The sequence below is a fragment of the Rhinopithecus roxellana genome, chromosome 11 (assembly GCF_007565055.1).
Source record: "Rhinopithecus roxellana isolate Shanxi Qingling chromosome 11, ASM756505v1, whole genome shotgun sequence".
NCBI classification, from domain to species: Eukaryota; Metazoa; Chordata; class Mammalia; order Primates; family Cercopithecidae; genus Rhinopithecus; species Rhinopithecus roxellana.
In genome coordinates, this window is record NC_044559.1 from 137113610 (window position 1) to 137136523 (window position 22914).

At 42.4% G+C, this 22914-nt stretch overlaps 1 protein-coding gene and 1 non-coding gene across 12 annotated transcripts in view; both read right to left on the reverse strand.

The window, feature by feature from the left end:
* Positions 1-22914, reverse strand: part of CCAR1 (cell division cycle and apoptosis regulator 1) — a 79142-nt gene that overhangs the window by 34937 nt on the left and 21291 nt on the right. For 10 of the 11 annotated variants that reach the window (XM_030941529.1, XM_010375188.2, XM_030941530.1 and 7 more), the window contains 10 exons: positions 19923-19955; positions 16828-17021; positions 14207-14321; positions 13913-14105; positions 7779-7908; positions 7361-7522; positions 2677-2902; positions 1926-2039; positions 1214-1380; positions 269-479 (listed from right to left, as the gene is read on the reverse strand). In XM_030941529.1, the coding sequence (XP_030797389.1) occupies positions 269-479; positions 1214-1380; positions 1926-2039; positions 2677-2902; positions 7361-7522; positions 7779-7908; positions 13913-14105; positions 14207-14321; positions 16828-17021; positions 19923-19955 (1545 nt within the window). The remainder of the gene's footprint in view (positions 1-268; positions 480-1213; positions 1381-1925; positions 2040-2676; positions 2903-7360; positions 7523-7778; positions 7909-13912; positions 14106-14206; positions 14322-16827; positions 17022-19922; positions 19956-22914) is intronic. The other variant, XM_030941528.1, reaches the window with a different exon arrangement.
* Positions 1512-1578, reverse strand: LOC115900594. Its single transcript, XR_004060265.1, has one exon. It is a non-coding gene; the product is annotated as a small nucleolar RNA SNORD98 (small nucleolar RNA).

Below are 22914 nucleotides of genomic sequence, written 5' to 3' on the forward strand. Positions count from 1 at the left end.
ACTAGACCTATGATAAAAACAAAATTCTGTGCAATTTAAGCACAACTTATTTTCCTCTGAGGTCTCAGCACTCTTAAAGTTAGGATAATAGACAGAAATTTTAAGAGAAAAGAACATACAACTATACTGCTGAAAGCTGGATTACCAGTCGCTGTTACCAGTTATGTTCCTCCATGTGTGTTTGTTATGTAGTGTGTGGTGTGCATTTGTGCCTGTGTTCCTGTGCCTGTGAGAAGCGGAAATAGAAAAAGGGATTAGCGTTCAGTGCCTGTTCTCCATCAGCCTCCTTGCGTTCACCCTGAAGCTTCTCGACCAGCTGCTGCTTGTATCCTCGGGAGAGGGTTTCCCACTCTGAGCGGGTGGGAAGGCAATGCCAAACATCCGGGAAAAATAAAACCACTGTCTCCACATGAGCTGGAACTGTACGCCCCTTGTGGGTCTCCTCAGGGCGATGGTAGCGAATCTCTGCAAAACGGTACCTGTTGCAAGGGAAGAAGCATGTTGGAAAAAAAATTCTAAAATACATTTTAAAGACCCTAGTTCACTTGTAGCACATCAAGTAAAGAAATTTTGCTGCAAGAACTTGAGGTTGGTCTAAAGAAAAAAAAATTATAGAAGCCATAGTTCCTCTTTTGGTACATTTGTACAATATTTAATAAGTTAAAGGAAGAATATGTTCCCCCAAGGCATTTTCAAGTTTGATTACAGAGCTACCCACATTTTAGAGAATACCTGAAGAAGCTGGATAGCTGTTCAGATTTCATGTGCTAAAAAAGAATATTCTCAAATTAAGTCACAAAAGACACACTAAAATACACAGGACAAATAAGCCTCAAGAGAAAATATGGCTGAACAAAAATAATCGCAACTACATCATTTTATAACAAAAGAATTATAATGAAATGAAGTTCTCTCTTGACGATCTTCTCCAGCTATGCATGAAATGAAAAGTATTTTCAACATACATCCAATTTCCAAAGTACAACATAACAAAACATTTAAATTTTCAGTTTATTTTGATTAGTTCTTAATCCTTTTTCCCCAAAACATTTTGGCACCAAATGAACTTTAGCTACAAATGGGGATTTTCCTTTGGGATTACCTGCATGACCAGGATTGCTAAAATAAGCCGAGGGGAAAAGGCTGATCGACAAGAACAACTACATAAACTATTAGTAAAACACTTCTAATCAAGAAATGAATTGGTACTTACCATTGTGTGCACACACTTAGATCAATGCCTGTCAGAGCCTTACAACAACGAATAGCAGTCTTAATCAACACAGAGGGATCTTTTTCTGGGTCTGGTCCATCCAACGAAGGAGACCAGTGGCCTCCAATGGCCATAGCTTCATCCTTGCCTTTCATGCCCACTAAAAACTAATTCAAAACAAAGAATCATTTACATATATTACGTACCCTGTCAAATCACAAATAAGATACTTGAGAAGGAAAGGTACAAACCTTTCCAATACCATTTTTACTACCTCTGGTATCTGTCAGTCAAGGAAGAGTTCAGTTCATTGTGTTCCACACTGCATTTCAGCAATGGAATAGGATTTACACACATCATAACTCATCCTTTTAAAATATTTCTTCAGATAGAGTTCTTTTAAAGAAACAAGCTATAATTCAAACTTCAACAACATCCAAAGACACTGAATCCTATTACCACCAAGATTCTACTATGTTACGAATATAAAACATCAAAATGACTGTTGAACTAGTAGTGTACAAATAAGATATAGTCATAATCTGCAATGAGAAAAACATCTACATCATTAAATTCTGGGTGCCTTAATACTGAAATTAGTCATTAAACTAATCAACACATATTAAAATGTAGGGTTTTAGATTTTATATGTACAAAGTTACAGCTAAGCAAAGTGAATACATCTAAAGTTAAAACAAATGTGTCCTTTTACCTTAACAAGTCTAGCAGGATGTTGGAATCCATCTCGAAGTTCTTGTGGGTCTTCAGCAAGAGCACATGACTTATGATACAAATCTTCCATACTAGGGCTAGCCATCAGCATTACCTATTATAGTCAAATAATTCAATCCTGTCAAAAGTCTAAAGTAATGTGAAAAAATGAGAAGCACTACTAATTATCTTTACATATTAGATGTCTGAAATTTTTAAATAAAAATAGGAAGTAATACTATAGCAGAAATAGTATTAGATACCTCAGCCTCCCAAAGTGCTGGGATTACAGGCGTGAGCCACCACGCCAGGCCTAGATACCTTATAATTACTTAGTTTTAACTTTTGAAGGGATGCTTTTTCACTCAAACAATGCTTTAAACAAAACTGTAGACTATACATAATATACTGAATGTTTCCCTTAAGACTAACATTTAGTGCATTCATCTAACACTAAGTTTTATCTGAGGCTACCAGAAGTCATACGACATTCCAAATATCTCATTAACATCAACTTTATCTTCACATTTTTATGAGGTTTAAAATGTTAGAATAACTTGTTTTACAGCTCAAGAGATGAGGCAAAGAGAGTTTAAATTAAATTATATAACCAAAATAGGATCAAGCAGTCAAGAAGAAAACAGGTATTCGAGTCTACCTAACAAACACTTTCTGAAGGATAATTCTACATACCCTTTTATTATGAATAACTGCTAAGAAATTTAAGCTGCATATCACAGTTGAATACAAACCTTTGCACTGTATAAGTGGTCGGCATCTGGTGGATCAAGAATGGCCATATTTTTTTCTAAGGACTCTACTTCTCTGTGCATTACATAAAAATTGCAGTAATTTCCCAGCTGAAATGGTCTTGACAAAGGGAAAGCATCCACCCATGTAAACTGAGCATCAAAAAAGTCACTAGGTATATACAAATTCTGATAACGGCGCCTTAGTTCCATCATGTCACAACTGGGACTGAAAAACAGACATAAGTAGTGAGTAAAGAGCCTTAATAAAAAGGTTACACAAACATTCACTCGATTCTGTAGCAAATACAATTTCATATGGTAAAAAGTAAGCTGAAAAAGGACAAAGTCAGTTACCAATGAGCTACAGATTTGAATAGAGACATATGAAAATATTACTTTCAAATTTGTATACTCAAAGCTTTGAATAAATAGTATTCTCAGTGTTATCTTTATTTCGTTACTTTTTGTTACAGAAGACCCTTTGAAATAACTTGAACCTCAGCTCCAGAAAAGATCTGTACAAAAGCAGGTTTTCCTCAGTTGGAACTGTGGATTACTTGAAGATTACGGTTCATGTTGAAAGGATACAAAACATCAATGAGAGTGGTACCAAATTAATATTTCTGTATGCCCCTCAATCAGGTTTTCAGAGTGCGGAAAAACTATGTAACTTTTATCTTACTATAGTAAGTTCCTAGATCAAGCATACTTACATTCAAAATTAAATACAAAAATCCACACAAAAGGAAAATTCGTATGTTCCTTGGATTATCTGCACCTCCACACCCCTTTCTCTGTGAATGATTAAGATCCATACCTGATTATTATGTATAGAGGGCATAAATTTCTTGTCTTTTAAGTCTCGCACTGATTTTTTAAAGGATCATTTCCTCTTTCCTAAGAAGTAGAGTTTTTAAAAGAGAGGAATTGAAAGGTCAATCTGGCAAAAGGTTAAGAGATGTCTGTTAAAAGTATAATGTAAGATGAAAAGACAACTACATTGTCTTTTTTAAAGACAACTAAAGGCAGAAGTATGAAAGATGAAGTAATCTACATGTAGAGATGTCTTTATTTGAAGTATAAAAATAAATACAGAGCAATAAACTTGTCAGATAATAGACTATTATCTACCTACCTATTTATCTATTTTATCTACAGACAGAATCTCTCTATCTATCCATCCATCTATCCATCCATTCATCCACCCATCCATCCATCCATCCAATCTAAAGACAGAATCTTGCTCTGTCGCCCAGGCCAGAGTACAATGTGGCATACTCATAGCTTGCTGTAACCTGAATTCCTAGGCTCAAGCAATCCTTCCATGTCAGCCTCCAAGTATTATAGCTAGGACTACTGGTGCACTACAACATGTGGTTAACTTCTACTTTTTGTAGAGGTGAGGTCTCACTATATGCCTAGGCTGGTCTCAAACTCCTGGCCTCAAGTGATTCTTCCACCTTGGCCTCCTAAAGTGCTGGATTACAGGTGTGAGCCACCAGTGCCAGGCCTGTAATTACACTTTATTTGGGTATGATTCTGCTGTCAAAATAATAAAAACGTGAAACAAGTATCTGAGTTTTGTTTTTAAGGAAGTGTTACAAAAAGAAAATATGTATAATTGTTTCCCAATTTCGCATCACCAGAATTTTTGAAGTCATGTTTTACCCCACAGGAGTAAAATTTATAATAAAACAAAAGATGTAAGTACAAATAAATCATTTCATGGGCATGAAGTTTTTTATAATCACATTAGTGTAAGAAAATCTTAATTTATACAACTACGAATGAGAAGTATGGAAACTTTAAAATCATTTTTACTTGCAAGAGATCCATTTTTTTTTTTTTTTTTTTTTGGAGACAGAGTCTCGCTCTGTCGCCCGGGCTGGAGTGCAGTGGCCGGTTCTCAGCTCACTGCAAGCTCCACCTCCCGGGTTTACGCCATTCTCCTGCCTCAGCCTCTGAGTAGCTGGGACTACAGGCGCCTGCCACCTCGCCCGGCTAGTTTTTTGTATTTTTTAGTAGAGACGGGGTTTCACCGTGTTAGCCAGGATGGTCTCGATCTCCTGACCTCGTGATCCGCCCGTCTCGGCCTCCCAAAGTGCTGGGATTACAGGCTTGAGCCACCGTGCCCGGCCGACGCAAGAGATCCATTTAATGTTCTGGGAATTTACTTCAAAGTGGTAAAACTGAACTGTGAAGGTCTAATTTATTATTATTATTTTTCTTTATTTTTTGAGACAGAGTCTCCCTCTGTCGCCCAGGCTGGGTTCCAGTGGTGCAATCTTGGTTCACTGCAACCTCTGCCTTCCGGGTTTAAGTGATTCTCCTGCCTCAGCCTCCCAAGAAGCTGGGATTACAGGCACTCACCACCATGTCCAACTAAGTTTTGTATTTTTTAGTAGAGTCGGGGTTTCACCATGTTGGCCAGGCTGGTCTTGAACTCCTGACCTCAAGTGATCTGCCCACCTCAGACTTCCAAAGTGCTGGGATTACAGGAGTCAGCCACTGCACTTGGCCCCTGAAGGTCTAATTTAGAAGAAGCTAAATAGCTGTTCAATTTCATATCCTATGCATCAACTCTTCCCAAAAAAGCATTCAATATTGAGAACAGATGGGCTAAAATCAGAGCTCCCCTATTTAATATCTTTGAGGCTGTGAAAGCGGTGTTGGTTTCAACTGGTTTCTCTGAAATACGCAGACTACAGATTTTTAAGTATAAGAGTAAACAGCTATAAGAAGAAAACTAGTGTAAATGAAGAGTAGTTGCTGGGCCAGGCGTGGTGGCTCACGCCTATAATCTCAGCACTTTGGGAGGCTGAGGCGATTGGATCACCTGAGGCAAGGAGTTTGAGATCAGCCTGGCCAACATGGCGAAACCCTGTCTCTACTAAAAACACAAAATGAGCCGAGTGTGGTGGCACATTCCTGTAATCCCAGCTACTCGCGAGGCTAAGGCATGAGAATTGCTTGAACCCGGGAGGCAGAGGTTGCTGTGAGCCAAGATCGCCCCATTGCTCTCCAGCCTGGGCAACAAGAGCGAAACTCCATCTCGAAGAAAAAAACAAAAAAAGAAGTAGGTGCTGATTTGACCATAAGTAAGAGTAAATGAATGCCAACTACGTAACATAATTAAGCAAAGTCACCAATCAAAATTTTCTTGGCATTAAGTAGCTTGACTAAAATTCACCAGCTTACTAAATCTAGAACTGAATATATAGAAATTTTAATCACTGATAGGCAAGTATTATGAATGGTAATTATCACTGTTTAAATGTAATAATATCATCTTAGGCCACTGCATTGCATATAGCTATCTGCTTTTAGCTAAACAGCCTTGAACGCTGCTTTTAATGATTTTCCTGTTTTACGGTCAATTTGTTTTTTTTTTTTTTTTTGAGGCGGAGTCTCGCTCTGTCGCCTGGGCTGGAGTGCAGTGGCCGGATCTCAGCTCCCTGCAAGCTCCGCCTCCTGGATTTACGCCATTCTCCTGCCTCAGCCTCCCAAGTAGCTGGGACTACAGGCGCCCACCACCTCGCCCGGCTAGTTTTTGTATTTTTAGTAGAGACGAGGTTTCACCGTGTTAGCCAGGATGGTCTCGATCTCCTGACCTCGTGATCCGCCCATCTCGGCCTCCCAAAGTGCTGGGATTACAGGCTTGAGCCACCGCGCCCGGCCCAATTTGTTTTTTTTCCGTCTATTCATCTATTACCTAAGTTGCCACCACAACCCACCATTAATTTCTGAGACTATACAACTGCCACACAATGGGTTAAGTCCTTTGGATACCTGAACTAAACCTCACAATAATTCTGCTAGTTAATATTACCTTTTTTTTGCAGGTAGACATCAGAAATTCCTGGTAAGTTGGCCAGGTACAGTGACTCATACCTGCAATCCCAGCACTTTGGGAGGGCGAGGCAGGTGGATCGCTTGAGGTTAGGAGTTCGAAACAAGCCTAGCCAACATGGTGAAACCCCATCCCTACTAAAAATACAAAAATTAGCTGGGTGTGCTGCTGAGTACCTGTAATCCCAGTTACTAGGGAGGCTGAGGCAGGAGAATAGCTTGAACCCAGGAGGTGGAGGCTGCAGTGAGCTGAGATCACGACACTGCACTCCAGCATGGGTGACAGAGTAAGACCCTGTCTCAAAAAAAAAAAAAAGAAAGAAAAAAGAAACTCCTAGTAATTTGTCATGACTTCTGATTCAAAAGGTGAATATTTATGTATATACATACACATACACTATACACGTGAATACATTATGTATGTGAGTATATATGCATGTCTATGTTTCTGTTATACTACATTGCCACAGCTAAACTTGAAATAATTGGTTTACTACTGTATTATTGCCTCATCACATACAATGGACTATACATGATCTTCAAGTTATCAGTAAGTCTAGATCTTAACTGATTCTAACTTTAGGGGAATAACTTTATGACAGAGGAATTTCCTTGAGGGGCTGTCTTTTTCAATACCAGTCGATTCCTTCATGGGGATATAAAAATAATGCAGCATTGTAGAAAATTAAGTTATTTCAAATTCCATTTCTGCCCTTACATGAAGAACACTAACTGTCGGGAAATCAATGTTGCAAGAAAAATATCTCTGTAACATATTCTGTCAAAGTACATGAAATTAGTAACTCAAGAAAACAATGGGTGGAGAATAACCTACCAATCTAAAGAAAACTTTGAAAACTGAACTGTGTAACGTGGAACAACACGTCGAACTCTCCGAGGTGATCGTTCTCGCTCTCTTCGTGGAGATCTTTCCCGGGAACGTTTCCTCTGAGGTGATCTTTCTCTCGATCTACGTCTTTCTCTCTCTCTTTCACGACTGAAAACAAATTTTTCTAAAATTACTAATATTTCTAATATTATGGAAAAGCTCTTCAACAAAGTAGAGTAGGTAATATAAGCAAGATTCCACAGTATATTTGTTTAACTTTTTAAAATTTGTAGTAAAATAGACATAACACAAAATTCAGCATTTTAAAATTTTATATGATAAGCACATAGTTCAGTGGCATTAACTATGCTTACACTGTTGTACAACCATTGCCACCATCCACAGTATACTTTAGAAAATATACCTTCGATCATCTTTTCTGTTAGGCACTTGATCCCCTCTGTCATTTCTTCCTGAAAATCGGGATGGGGGATCTAATCGTCGTGCTGGTTGTGGCTGTGAAACTATACGAACAGGAGGCTGCAATAAACCAGCTTTAAAAAATAAAAGAAAAAAATGTTTAGCGTGTCTAAACAAAGTTCAAAAGTACCTGATAAAATTAGATGAACAAAGTTAAATAACTGAGAGTCACTAAAATTGTCTTTTCAAAGTTGGCCTGTTAATATATATTTTCAAATAACAGGTACTGGCCGGGTGCAGTAGCTCAGGCCTGTAATCCCAGCTCTTTGGGAGGCCGAGGCGGGTGGATCACCTCAAGTCAGGAGTTTGAGACCAGCCTGGCCGACATGGTGAAACCCCATCTCTACTAAAAATGCATAAATTACCTGGGAGTGGTGGTGGGTGCCTGTAATACCAGCTAATCAGGAGCCTGAGGCAGGAGAATCACTTGAACCCAAGAGACGAGGCTGCAGTGAGCTGAGATCATACCACTGCACTCCAGCCTGGGCGGCAGAAGCAAAACTGTGTCTCAAAAAAAAAAAAAAAAATAGGTACTGTCAGGTCAGGCGCGGTGGCTCACACCTGTAAGTCCAGCACTTTGGGAGGCAGAGGCGGGTGGATCACGAGGTCAGGAGTTCGAGATCAGCCTGGCCAATATGGTGAAATCCCGTCTTTACTAAAAATACAAAAAAATTAAGGCCGGGCACGGTGGCTCAAGCCTGTAATCCCAGCACTTTGGGAGGCCGAGACGGGCGGATCATGAGGTCAGGAGATCGAGACCATCCTGGCTAATACGGTGAAACCCCGTCTCTACTAAAAAATGCAAAAAACTAGCCGGGCGACGAGGCGGGCGCCTGTAGTCCCAGCTACTCGGGAGGCTGAGACAGGAGAATGGCGTGAACCCGGGAGGCGGAGCTTGCAGTGAGCTGAGAGCCGGCCACTGTACTCGAGCCTGGGCAGCAGAGCAAGACTCTGTCTCAAAAAAAAAAAAAAAAAAAAAAAAAAAAATTAGCCAGGCGTGGTGGCGTGTTCCTGTAATCCCAGCTACTCAGGAGGCTGAGGCAGTACAATCACTTGAACCCAGAAGGCGGAGGTTGCAGTGAGCCGAGATCGTGCTACTAAACTCCAACCTGGGCGACAGGGCGAGACACTGTGTCCAAAAAAAAAAAAAAAAATTACCTTTTTTTTTGAGACAGGGTCTCACTCTATTGCCCCAGTTGGAGTGCAGGAGTGCAATCATGGCTTACTGCAGCCTCACCTCCCAGGCTCAAGCAATCTTCCCATCTCAACATCCAAAGCAGCTGGGACATAGGCATGCACCACTAAACCCAGCTAATTTTCTAAAAAATTTCTTTGAGGAGACGGGGTCTCCCTATGTTGCCCAGGTGGGACACTATCTTGACGAATTCTTCCCAATATTAAAAATCAACAATTTCATTTTGAAATAGTATAAATATTTCCAGGTAGGAATAGTGCAAATTTACCTTCTTTACTACAATGCACACTTAATTTATGGAAAGATGTATAATATATGCAAAGTTGTAAGTATTTTAGACAGAGTAACTAAAACAAGTAACTAAGTCCTTTACAACATAGATTAAAATACTCATTCCCCCTTTCAACATCCGATCACGCCATAAGGACTAAAAAATGTGTTTTTCTTTAAAATTTGCTCAACCTCAGTAGAATGATTCACATAAAACATCTCTAAAGTAGACAGAACTATTACACATCACAGAAAATAAACACAAGCACAAATAATTTCATTCTTCCCAACTGAAAACATGATATATGAGATCCCACATCTCTCCACTAGAACAGTTTTCTGACGCTGGTCTAGGACAATGACATTAATTCCTAGTAGGAAGCCTAGTATGGTGATCATCTGAATTACTGCTCTGCAGTTTGTAGCAGGAAAAAAATCTCTCCACTACTATGTTTCCTAAAAAATTTGTTCAGTATGGTCTGATTTATTTTTTATTTTTTATTTTTTGAGACGGAGTCTCGCTCTGTCGCCCAGGCTGGAGTGCAGTGGCCGGATCTCAGCTCACTGCAAGCTCCGCCTCCCGGGTTCACGCCATTCTCCTGCCTCAGCCTCCGAGTAGCTGGGACTACAGGCGCCCGCCAGGTCGCCCGGCTAGTTTTTTGTATTTTTAGTAGAGACGGGGTTTCACCATGTTAGCCAGGATGGTCTTGATCTCCTGACCTCGTGATCTGCCCGTCTCGGCCTCCCAAAGTGCTGGGATTACAGGCTTGAGCCACCGCGCCCGTCTGATTTTTATTATGAATGGAAAAATGTGTATGTCAGTAGGATTCTTATGCATTGTTATGCTCGTCTCCCTTTTCATGTCCCTGTCATCCCAGAAACATATAGGGAGTTTTCAATTTTGGAACACCCTCACTGGGACATCTCCTTTAAGAAATACTCAATGGGGAACTGTAAAAATGACACAGGAGAGGCCAGGCGTGGTGGCTCACGCCTGTAATCCCAGCACTTTGGGAGGCCAAGGTGGGCAGATCATGAGGTCAGGAGAGCAAGACCATCCTGGCTAACATGGTGAAACCCCAACTCTACTAAAAAAATAAAAAATACAAAAATTAGGCCGGGCGCAGTGGCTCAAGCCTGTAATCCCAGCACTTTGGGAGGCCAAGACGGGCGGATCACGAGGTCAGGAGATCGAGACCCTCCTGGCTAACACGGTGAAACCCCGTCTCTACTAAAAATACAAAAAACTAGCCGGGCGCGGTGGCGGGCGCCTGTAGTCCCAGCTACTCGGAGGCTGAGGCGGGAGAATGGCGGGAACCCGGGAGGCGGAGCTTGCAGTGAGCCGAGATCTCGCCACTGCACTCCAGCCTGGGTGACACAGCGAGACTCTGTCTCAAAAAAAAAAAACAAAAAACAAAAAACAAAAAACAAAAAAAAAACAAAAATTAGCCGGGCGTGGTGGCAGGCGCCTATAGTCCCAGCTACTCGGGAGGCTGAGGCAGGAGAATGGCGTGAACCCAGGAGGCGGAGCTTGCAGCAAACTGAGATAACGCCACTGTACTCCAGTCTTGGTGACAGAGCAAGACTCCATCTCAAAAATAAAAAGACACAGGAGTCAGCTTGAAAAAATTCTTACAAACTATACATATAAAGGATCAAAAAGAAAACAACTGAATATAAAACAATGGATAAATAAAAAAGCCATGAGGCCAAAGTAAACAAAGAAAAGACCTAACATAAAGCAAAAATTGGATGCAGTAAGAAGGATGAACAAGCCAGGCACGGTGGCTCATGCTTGTAATCCCAGCACTCTGGGAACCTGAGGGGAGTGGATCACCTGAAAGTCAGGAGTTCAAGACCAGCTTGGCAAACATGGTGAAACCTCGTCTCTACTAAAACTACAAAAAATTAGCCAGGCGCGATGGCGGGCGCCTGTAATCCCAGCTACTCAGGAGGTTGAGGCAGGAGAATCACTTGAAGCCAGAATCGGAGGTTGCAGTGAGCCGAGATCTTGTCACTGCACTCCAGCCTGGGTGACAAGAGCAAAACTTTGCCTCAAAAAAAAAAAAAAAACAACAAAACAAAATACAAAAAGAAGGATGATTATAAAAAGCATCATTTACAAATTCTTGGCCAGGCTGGGCGCAGTGGGTCACATTTGTAATCCCAGCACTTCGGGAGGCCAAGGCGGGTGGATTACCTGAGGTCAGGAGTTTTGAGACTGGCCTGGCCAACATGGTGAAACCCTATCTCTACTAAAAATACAAAAAATTAGCTGGGCGTGTTGGCGGACACCTGTAATCCCAACTACTCGGGAGGCGGAGGTTGCGGTGAGCTGAGATCGCACCATTGCACTCCAGCCTGGGCAACAAGAGCAAAACTCCATCTCAAAAAAAAAAAAGTCTCACACACAAAATGTCATGAAAGTAGAATCACACATTATGTTCGAAACCAAACAAGGATGCATACTTACAGAATAAAACTATTATCCAAAAACACGAGTTACAAATGGTTGTTGTGCAATTTGTGAGACAGGGTCTTGCTCTGTCACTCAGGCTGGAGTGCAGTTGTGCAATCTTACCTCACTGCAACCTCCGCCCACTGGGCTCAAGTGATCCTTCCACATCAGCCTGTGTACACCACCACGCCTGGCTATTTTTTTGATTTTTAGTAGAGATGGGGTCTCACCATGCTGCCCAGGCTGATCTCAAACACCTGAGCTCAAGCAATCCGTCCACCTCAGTCTCCCAAAGTGCTGGGATTACAGGTGTGAGCCACTGCCCTGCTACCAGACACAATGTTGTATTTTTTTTACCTGAGTAGTGATCACATAGGTGTTCATTAAATAACTCATTACACTGTAATCTGTCATTTTGCTATGTATCATCATTTACAATAACAAAGAAAATGCAGGCTGGGAGCAGTGTCTCACACCTGTAATCTCGGCACTTTCGGAGGCCAAGACAGGCAGATTACTTGAGTCCAGGAGTTCAAGACCAGCTCGGGCAACATGGCAAAACCCTGCCTCTACAAAAAAGTACAAAAATTAGAGGGGGGCTGAGACGGGAGGACTGCTTAAGGCCAGGAGGTCGAGGCTGTAGTGAGCTGAAATCACACCACTGCACCCATGCCTGAGTGACAGACCGATACCTCGTCTCCAAAAAAGAAAATGCAGCCTGGCAATCATGGTGAAACCCCGTCTCTACAAAAGATATAACAATTAGGCTGGCAGGGTGGCGTGCACCTGTAGTCCCAGCTACTCAGGGAAGCTGAGGTAGCAGGATCACTTGAGCCGGGGAGGTGGAGGTTGCAGTGAGCCAAGATTACACCACTGCACTCTAGCCTTGGTGACAGAGAGAAACCCTGCCTCAAAAAAATAAAAGAACATGTCACAATTACATTTTTTAATGCCAATTAAGTAGGCTTCTTTAAGCTAAGGCTAACTGTCACCTTTTTCTCTTTTTTTTTTGAGAGAGTTTCGCTGTTATCACCCAGACTAGAGTGCAATGGAGTGATCAGGGATAACTGTAACCTCTGCCTCCTGGGTTCAAGTGATTCTCCTGCCTCAGTCTCCAGAGTAGCTGTGGTTACAGGCGCCTGCCACCACGAGCCAGTTAATTTTTGTATTTTTCCAAAAGTGCTGGGATTACGGTGTGAGCCACCGCACCCAGCCCTATGTATCATTTTAAACACTGTTTTTATAAGAACACATCTGGACCCGGTGCGGTGGCTCATGCCTGTAATCCCAGCACTTGGGGAGGCCAAAGTGGGCGGAAAACTTGAAGTCAGGAGTTCGAGACCAGCCTGGCCAACGTGGAGAAACCCTGTATCTACTAAAAATACAAAAATTTGCCGGGAATGGTGGCATATGCCAATAGTCCCAGCTACTTGGGAGGCTGAGGCAGGAGAATAGCTTGAACCTGGGAGGTTGAGGTTGCAGTGAGCCCAGATTGCACCACTCCAGCCTGGGTGACAGAGTGAAAAAGAACACATCTGGAGTTTCAATCAATTGGCAAAAAAACTTAAAACTCAGCAAATTCATTTGATGTGGTATGGTTTATTTTTATTATTATTATTTTTTTTGAGACGGAGTTTCACTCCGTCACCCGGGCTGGAGTGCAGTGGCCAGATCTCAGCTCACTGCAAGCTCCGCCTCCCAGGTTTACGCCATTCTCCTGCCTCAGCCTCCCGAGTAGCTGGGACTACAGGCGCCCACCACCTTGCCCGGCTAGTTTTTTGTATTTTTTAGTAGAGACGGGGTTTCACCGTGTTAGCCAGGATGGTCTCTATCTCCTGACCTCGTGATCCGCCCGTCTTGGCCTCCCAAAGTGCTGGGATTACAGGCTTGAGCCACCGCGCCCGGCCGGATGCGGTATGGTTTAATAAGTAATTTAATCGTTTTGATATTTAAGTCCACAAGGGTGTATCTTTCAATTTCTTATCACTAAGAGAAAAAAAAAATACTTCCACGTAGCTATGGAAGTAGATGTGTCCTATTCAGGATTCTTTAGGCTTCAAGTTTTCTTGAAATCCCTGCCTATTTGAAATTAAAAGCACAGTTATTATTAACAACTAAAAAGTTACATATTCGTCTGAAACAAAAGCAAAGATACCTTTCTGCTGAGGCTGCTGTAATAAGGGCTGTGGTTGAGTCTGCAATAGTGGTGTAATAGAAGCTGCTGAAATCTGTGCCTGCAGCAATGACTGGGGCTGGGGCTGAGTCTGAACACCAAATGTTGTCTGTGGTGCAATTGGCTGAAGTACAGCAGGAGGAGTTTTCAGTAACGGCTGGGTTTGCGACTGATTCTTCAATTAAAAAATGAAAGAATAAGAAAAAAAAAAACTTTGTGAATTAGAAGACTCACTTACCAAGCTTCTATTAATACCTAACTCAATATTTTCTGTACCTGATTTGGTAGTGTTTGAATTCTCTGTGCATTCCATTTAAAAGGCATATTAGGATTGTAAGTAGCTTCAACCAATACTCTGTCACCTACTTGGGGGGTTTTCCCTTTGACAGCACTGTAAAAAAAATAAAAAAAAAAGTTAAATATAAATACAATTAAAATAGATTTCTCCCCAAAATGATTTACATAGTTAGTACTTTAAAGTAAACCGTATTTCAAAAAAAATAAACGTAAACTATATCAGAAACGGAAGTCTGGAAAGCTCTTTAAAAAGATGGGGCCGGGTGCGGTGGTTCATGGCTGTAATCCCAGCACTTTGGGAGGCTGAGACGGGCGAGTCACTTGAGGTCAGGAGTTCAAGATCACCCTGGTCAACATGGTGAAACCTTGTCTCTAGTAATAATACAAAAATTAGCCGAGCGTGGTGGCGCACACCTGTAATCTCAACTACTCAAGAGGCTGAGGCAGGAGAATTACTTGAACCCGGGTGGTGAGGTTCCAGTAAGCTGAGATCATGCCACTGCATTCCAGCCTGAGTGACAGACGAGACTCGGTTTCAAACAAAAATAAATAAATAAAGGCCGGGCACGGTGGCTCAAGCCTGTAATCCCAGCACTTTGGGAGGCCGAGACGGGCGGATCACGAGGTCAGGAGATCGAGACCATCCTGGCTAACACGGTGAAACCCTGTCTCTACTAAAAATACAAAAACTAGCCGGGCGAAGTGGCGGGCGCCTGTGGTCCCAGCTACTCGGGAGGCTGAAGCAGGAGAATGGCGTAAACTCGGGAGGCGGAGCTTGCAGTGAGCTGAGATCTGGCCACTGCACTCCAGTCCGGGCGACAGAGCGAGACTCCGCCTCAAAAAAAAAAAAAAATAAAATAAATAAATAAATAAATAAATAAAATAAAATAAAATAAAATAACAATAAAAAGTAGTTGGGGGATGGGAGCAGTAGATCACGCCTGTAATCTCAGCACTTTAGGAGGCCAAGGTAGGCAGATCACTTAAGGAGTCCAACACCAGCCTGGCTAACATGGTGAAACCCCATCTCTACTAAAAATACAAAAATTAGCTGGGTACGAATCACCCGTACCCAAGAGGTGGAGGTGGCAGTGAGCTAATATCGCACCACCGTACTACAGCCTGGGCAAGAGTGAGACTCATCTCAAAAAAAGTAATAAAAGAGGCCGGGCGCAGTGGCTCACGCCTGTAATCTCAACACTTTGGGAGACCAAGGCAGGTGGATCATGAGGTCAGGAGTTCAAGACCAGTCTGGTCAAGATGGCGAAACCCCATACCTACTAAAAATACAAAAATTAGCCGGGCGTGATGGCAGGAGTAATCCCAGCTACTTGGGAGGCTGAGGCAGGAGAATCGCTTGAACCTGGGAGGCAGAGATTGCAGTGAGCCAATATTGCGCCACTGTACTGCAGCCTAGGCAACAGAGTGATACTCCATCTCAAAATAAATAAATTAATTAAAATTTTTAAAATAAAAAAATAAGAAAAAGTAAAAGTAGACGGCCAGGTACAGTGGCTCATGCCTCTAATGCCGTAACTTTAAAAACCAAACGGATCACTTGAGATCAAGAGTTCAAGACCAGCTTGGGCAACATTGTGAGATCACATTTCTACAAAAAGTTTAAAAATTAGTCTTTATGTCTAGATCTGAAGAAAAAGGAAAAAAAAAAAAAAATAGTTGCCAGGCGTGGTGGCTCACGCCTGTAATCCCAGCACTTTGGGAGGCTGAGGCAGGTGGATCACCTGAGGTCAGAAGTTCACGACCAGCCTGGTCAACGTGGTGAAACCCTGTCTCTACTAAATGTACAAAAATTAGCTGGGCATGGTGGCAGGCACCTGTAATCCCAGTTACTCAGGAGGCTGAGGCAGGAGAATCATTTGAAGCTGGGAGGTGGAGGTTGCAGTGAGCTGAGGTTGCACTCCAACCTAGGCAACAAGAGCAAAATTTGCTCTCAAAAAAAACTTCGGCGTGGTAGCGTGGACCTAGAGTCCCAGCTACTTGAGAGGCTGAAGCAGGAGGATCCCTTGAACCCAGGAATTTGAGGCTGCAGTGAGCTATGACTGCACTTCTGGACCCCAGCCTGGGCAAAAGAGCAAGACCCCATCTCAAAAAATAAAATAAAAAGGGCCGAGCATGATGGCTCACGCCTGTAATCCCAGGACTTTGGGAGGCCGAGATGGGTGGATCACAAGGTCGGCAGTTCGAGACCAGCCTGACCAACATGGTGAAACCCCGTCTCTACTAAAAATAAACAAAAATTAGCCAGGCGTGGTGGCGGGCACCTGTAATCCCAGCACTTTGGGAAGCTGAGGCGGGTGGATCACTTGTGGTCAGGAGTTTAAGACCAATCGGGCCAACATGGTGAAATCCCATTCTCTAATAAAGATACAAAATTAGCCAAGTGTGGTGCTGCATGCCTGTCATCCCAGCTACTCTAAAGGCTGGCAAGAGAATTGCTTGAACCCAGGAGGCAGAGGCTGCAGTGAGTCGACAGATTGCACGACTGTGTCCAGCCTGGGCTACATATAATCTCTGCTACAACTAAACGGTGTTTTATGGTAAATGCAAGAAGCCATATGACAAGACATAATTAAGTTTACCTAAGCTGAAAGAATACATCTTCATCCACAAATCCAAATGTATCATGTAGTTTTGTAACCACCCCTGTGAAAACACGCTGCTTCTGAGGCTGGGTTTGCTGTTGACTGGACCTTGGTGTTGGATATGATACAGTTATTTGTGCTGTTGGCTGAGGAGTAGATAGGCTAAGGCTTGTAGGCAGTGCAACAGCTGGCTATAAAACAAAATCAACATCAAATTAAGGCAATGATTTGAAATCATCTAAAAACTCAATATGACTACTTAAAACTAACCCAGAATATTAAACTTTTCATATTATGTTAGAAGATATACATGTACATCTTCAGAGTCAGGTCTAAAATTAAACTATAAATTATTTTTAGCCTATCTCATCAAGATCCCTCAGATGAGTGTTCTTACTAATACAATATCTATACTAGCATAATAAAGGCTCAGGAAAATCCTAAGTATAGTAAAGGAATTCAGCATTCCTTAAACTTTGACCACAAAATTATTTTCTCATGAAATTTCTTTAATATCTTAAGATACTAGTAATGTGTTATGGGTACACTTAGGGAAATAGCATTTGAACAAAAGAACTTCTATAGTTTTACTACTTAATTTGGAAATTCTACTTTGTTGATGATTGAAAATATGAGTTAGGGCCGGGCGCAGTGGCTCAAGCCTGTAATCCCAGCACTTTGGGAGGCCGAGACCATACTGGCTAACATGGTGAAACCCTGACTCTACTAAAAAAATACAAAAAACTAGCCAGGCGAGGTGGCGGGCGCCTGTAGTCCCAGCTACTCCGGAGGCTGAGGCAGGAAAAGGACGTAAACCTGGGAGGCGGAGCTTGCAGTGAGCTGAGATCCGGCCACTGCACTCCAGCCCGGGCGATAGAGCGAGACTCCGTCTCAAAAAAAAAAAAAAAAAAAAAAGAAAATATGAGTTAGGTGCTAACGAACTGTAGTTCTTTAATAAAAACAGGTTGATTGCTCAATTCAAGTATATTTTTAAAAGACAAGTAAGCCATTTGAGACTAAAAATACGGTACAAAAGGTTATACTGTGAAAAGCTTCTCTCCTATCCCTGCTCCTCAGCTATGAAGTTCCCTAAACCTGAAGCAATCACTGTACTAATTATTAGTGTAAAGCCTCCTAGAAATGTTTTATTGAAATATGCATATAGATAAATGGAAGCATATAATACATACTAGACTGTATCTTTACTTCTACCTCAGATTATCTGGAATATCGTTCCATATCAGTACACAAAGAGGTTTTACTTTAACAGCTGCATAGTATTTCACTCTATGTATTTTTCTTTTTTTTTTTTTGAGACAGAGTCTCGCTCTGTCACCCAGGCTGGAGTGCAGTGGCCGGATCTCAGCTCACTGCAAGCTCCGCCTCCCGGGTTTAGCCATTCTCCTGCCTCAGCCTCCCGAGTAGCTGGGACTACAGGCGCTCGCCATCTTGCCCGGCTAGTTTTTTGTATTTTTTAGTAGAGACGGGGTTTCACCGGGTTAGCCAGGATGGTCTCGATCTCCTGACCTCGTGATCCGCCCGTCTCGGCCTCCCAAAGTGCTGGGATTACAGGCTTGAGCCACCGTGCCCGGCCTCACTCTATGTATTAACCAGTGATCAGCAATCTATGACCCATGGGCCAAAGACAGCCTATAGGCTGTTTTTACATAGTTTATAAGCTAAGAACACTTTTTACACTTTCGAGATTGTAAAAATAGAAAAAGAGTATGTGAAAGGCATAATAGTATGCAAAGCCTAAGTTAGCACTAATGAAAGTTCAAAACTTTTTAATGTTGCTGAAAAATTAAGCAGATAATGTCACACAATAACTTTCCCTGCTAAAGTGGAAATAATGTGCAGAAATTTTCCAAAAGAAGAAGACTACAAGGCCGGGCGCGGTGGCTCAAGCCTGTAATCCCAGCACTTTGGGAGGCCGAGACGGGCGGATCACGAGGTCAGGAGATCGAGACCATCCTGGCTAACACAGTGAAACCCCGTCTCTACTAAAAATACAAAAAAACTAGCTGGGCGAGGTGGCGGGCGCCTGTAGTCCCAGCTACTCGGAGGCTGAGGCAGGAGAATGGCGGGAACCCGGGAGGCGGAGCTTGCAGTGAGCCGAGATCGCGCCACTGCACTCCAGCCTGGGCGACAGAGCGAGACTCCGTCTCAAAAAAAAAAAAAAAAGACGAAGAAGACTACAAAAATCGGTATTAATGAAAAGTCAGTAGTATTAAGTTTAAAATAAAACCTCAGCCGGGCGTGGTGGCTCACACCTATAATCCCAGCACTTTGGGAGGCCAAGGCAGGTGGTCAGGACCTTAGGCGAGACCAGCTTAGCCAGCATGGTGAAACCCTAGCTCTACTAAAAACAAAAAAATTAGCCGGGCGTGGCGGCAGGTGCCTATAATCCCAGCTACTCAGGAAGCTTGAACTTCCTGGAGAATCGCTTGAACCCGGGAGGCAGAGGTTGCAGTGAGCCAAGATTGCACCACTGCACTCCAGCCTGGGCAACAGAGGGAGGCTCTGTCTCAAAATAAATAAGTAAAATAAAACCTCATATTTATTCAAACTGTATCACAGCAGAACCTATAATGAGAAACCATCAAAGATAAAATAGCATACTTCCGGCCGGGCGCGGTGGCTCAAGCCTGTAATCCCAGCACTTTGGGTGGCCGAGACGGGCGGATCACGAGGTCAGGAGATCAAGACCATCCTGGCTAACATGGTGAAACCCCGTCTCTACTAAAAAAATACAAAAAACTAGCCGGGCGACCTGGCGGGTGCCTGTAGTCCCAGCTACTCGGGAGGCTGAGGCAGGAGAATGGCATGAACCCGGGAGGCGGAGCTTGCAGTGAGCTGAGATCCGGCCACTGCACTCCAGCCTGGGCAACAGAGCGAGACTCCGTCTCAAAAAAAAAAAAAAAAAAAAAAAAAAAAATAGCATACTTCTACCTTTATTTGGCATTATATTCCTAAATTATTAGGTGAATCTAACAAGTAACTAAACCCTGAAAGAAAAAGTAGAATAGGAATAAAGCTTTAGTCTACTGTTCATTCAGACATCCAAAACAAATAAAGTGATACCAACTAACCTGTGTTAAGAGGGTTTGCTGGGGTTGCTGTAACTGAAAACAGAAAAATAAACACACACAGAAAAGGGTCAATCAGAATTGTTGCTTCATAGATGCCTTATAAAAGAAATAATTCCTATAAGTTATTCTACTTATTTTTATTTTTTTAAACAGAAACGAGGTCTCACTATGTTGCCCAGGGTAGTCTTGAACTCCTGAGCTCAAGCAATCCTCTTGCCTTGGACTCCCAAAGTGATAGGATTGCAGACACAAGCCACTGCACCCAGCCCAGTTATCTTATTATTAAGAAAAATGTGAAAAGTAACAGAGATCACTAGGTATAAAATTTCCTACAACTATTTCTAACAACTGCAGTCCTCATATATAAGTAACTCATTCAATGATAGGCACTTAACTACTTTTATTAATAAAAATACAGAACCTGATTTTTTTTGTTATTATTTCCTAGGAATAGCATCCACAGTAAAACCCCACAAAATCTCTAAAACTGAAGATTACCATGCTACAGAAATAACTCAATATCATCAGCATGCTACTTGTTTCAAAAAACATCACTGGTCATCGATCTAATTCACAGATATATCCCTAAAATGAGAAGTGCTGTTGATGGACAATTTGCCATAGGCAGAGACCATGAAGGACCACATACTCTGACGTATGGTTTTTCTGTAATAGCAAAGTGTACTACTACCAGAAAGTAAAAGGAATTAGTATGAAAGGAGAAATTTCAAAATTCTGAAATATAAACTTGACTTAGGCTAAGGTAAAATAATCTGTATGAGGTTGTAATTCAAAACATTCAGTTTACCTGGAGTCAACAAGTATTAGAGATTAAATCATATCAAAATACTATTTTTCTGTAAGTTAAGAACAGTTAAGTAGTGCCATTTTTTAAAGGCAGAATGAGTATCACAATTTTTGCAAGGTTCAGCCTCACTCATTATCATCTTTAATAATGTATTTCACACGAGCGCTAAAATAAGTTGGAAGGTATTCTAAAAACAAGACATCTGATTTGAGACCAATCTCTTGTCAGTTTTTAAGAAGTTTAAAGCAATTACTAGTGAAATACTGAGGTCGTCTGGGAAAATGCAATGCTTCTGAAGCCTCAAAGGGCTTAAGTCAAGGATTAAACTGGGCCATGGGTCTAGGGACAAAGAAGTAATGAATTAAGAAGTCTCTGCAGCCACAAAAAAAAAAGAATGAGGTGGGGCGCAGTGCCTCACGCCTGTAATCCCAGCCCTTTAGGAGGCCAAGGCGGGTGGATCACAAAGTCAGGACTTTGACACATGGTGAAACCCCGTCTCTACTAAAAATAGAAAAAATTAGCCAGGCCTAGTGGCGTGCGCCTGTAATCTTAGCTACTCGGGAGGCAGAGGCAGGAGAATTGCTTGAATCCGGGAGGCAGAGGTTGCAGTGAGCCAAGATTGCGCCATTGCACTCTAGCCTGGGTAACAAAAATGAAACTCAGTCTCAAAAAAGAATGACAAATCCTTTCCAGGGACATGCTTAGGCTAAAGCATATCTATATTTCAGCAAGGCAAACTCTCTTCCCTTGACAGTTCCTAAAGAATATTTCTAAGGAAAAGGGGCCAATGAAACTTGCTTTTAGTCTAAATAAGGAGCTTCCATATTGTTCAAATGTGCCTAGGGAATAGAAGTGTGAACTATAAAGGGAGGCTTTCTTCCACTTTTTATTTTAATTTTTGGCAGGTGTGCACCACCAGGCCCAGCTAATTTTTGTATTTTTAGTAGAGGCAGGGTTTTACCATGTTGGCCAAGTTGGTATCAAACTCCTGACCTCGAGTGATCCTCCCGCCTTGGCCTCCCAAAGTGCTTGGATTACAGGTGTGAACCACTGTGCCGGGCCAGCTTTCTCCCATTCTGAAAAATTCTATTTTAATATTTTGATTTCTATACACAATTTGATTAATAAAAAGGGGCTGGGGGCCCTACTTCTTTAAAGAAATAAAGGCTGTAGTAGGTGTTAATGTGACAAAAATTTTTAAAAATAAAAAAAATAAAGGCTGAAAGCCTGTATAAGGTTTATAAGGTTTAGGCTTCAAGTAGCAAAAGGAGCTTTCATTTTCTTTTTTTTTTTTTTTTGAGATGGAGTCTCGCTCTGTCGCCCAGGCTGGAGTATAGTGGCCGGATCTCAGTTTACTGCAAGCTCTGCCTCCCGGGTTTACGCCATTCTCCTGCCTCAGCCTCTGGAGTAGCTGGGACTACAGGCGCCTGCCACCTCGTCCAGCTAGTTTTTTGTATTTTTTAGTAGAGACGGGGTTTCACCGGGTTAGCCAGGATAGTCTCGATCTCCTGACCTTGTGATCCGCCCGTCTCGGCCTCCCAAAGTGCTGGGATTACAGGCTTGAGCCACCGCGCCCGGCCTGAGCTTTCATTTTCACGTGGTCTAGTTCAGCAGAGCTCGCCCTAAGGTTCCGGACAGGAGCATAACAGTCCAAAGGGTGGTTCTTTCCAGATTATTCTCTGCACCTGTTTTTTTTTTTTTTTTTTTTTTTGGAGATGGAGTTTTGCTCTTGTTGCCCAGGCTGGAGTACAATGGCACAATCTCGGCTCACCACAACCTCCACCTCCTGGGTTCAAGCGATTCTCCTGCCTCAGCCTCCTGAGTAGCTGGGATTACAGGCCTGCGCCACCACACCCGGCTAATTTTGTATTTTTAGTAGAGACTTGGTTTCTCCATGTTTGTCAGGCTGGTCTCAAACTCCCGACCTCAGGTGATCCGCCCGCCTCGGCCTCCCAATGTGCTGGGATTACAGGCGTGAGCCACCGCGCCCAGCCTCCTCATACTTTCTTAGAAACATGCAACAAAGACTAGCTAAGGATTTGGGTAGCTAGGACCACCCTCCTATCTCCCTCACCCTTGTAGACATTCCTTTTTTCCTACCTGATTTACTCCAGCCCCTCCCAAAAAATTCGTATCGCATGTTAAGGTAGCTGATAGAAATAAAACTCTCTATCAATTGAACTT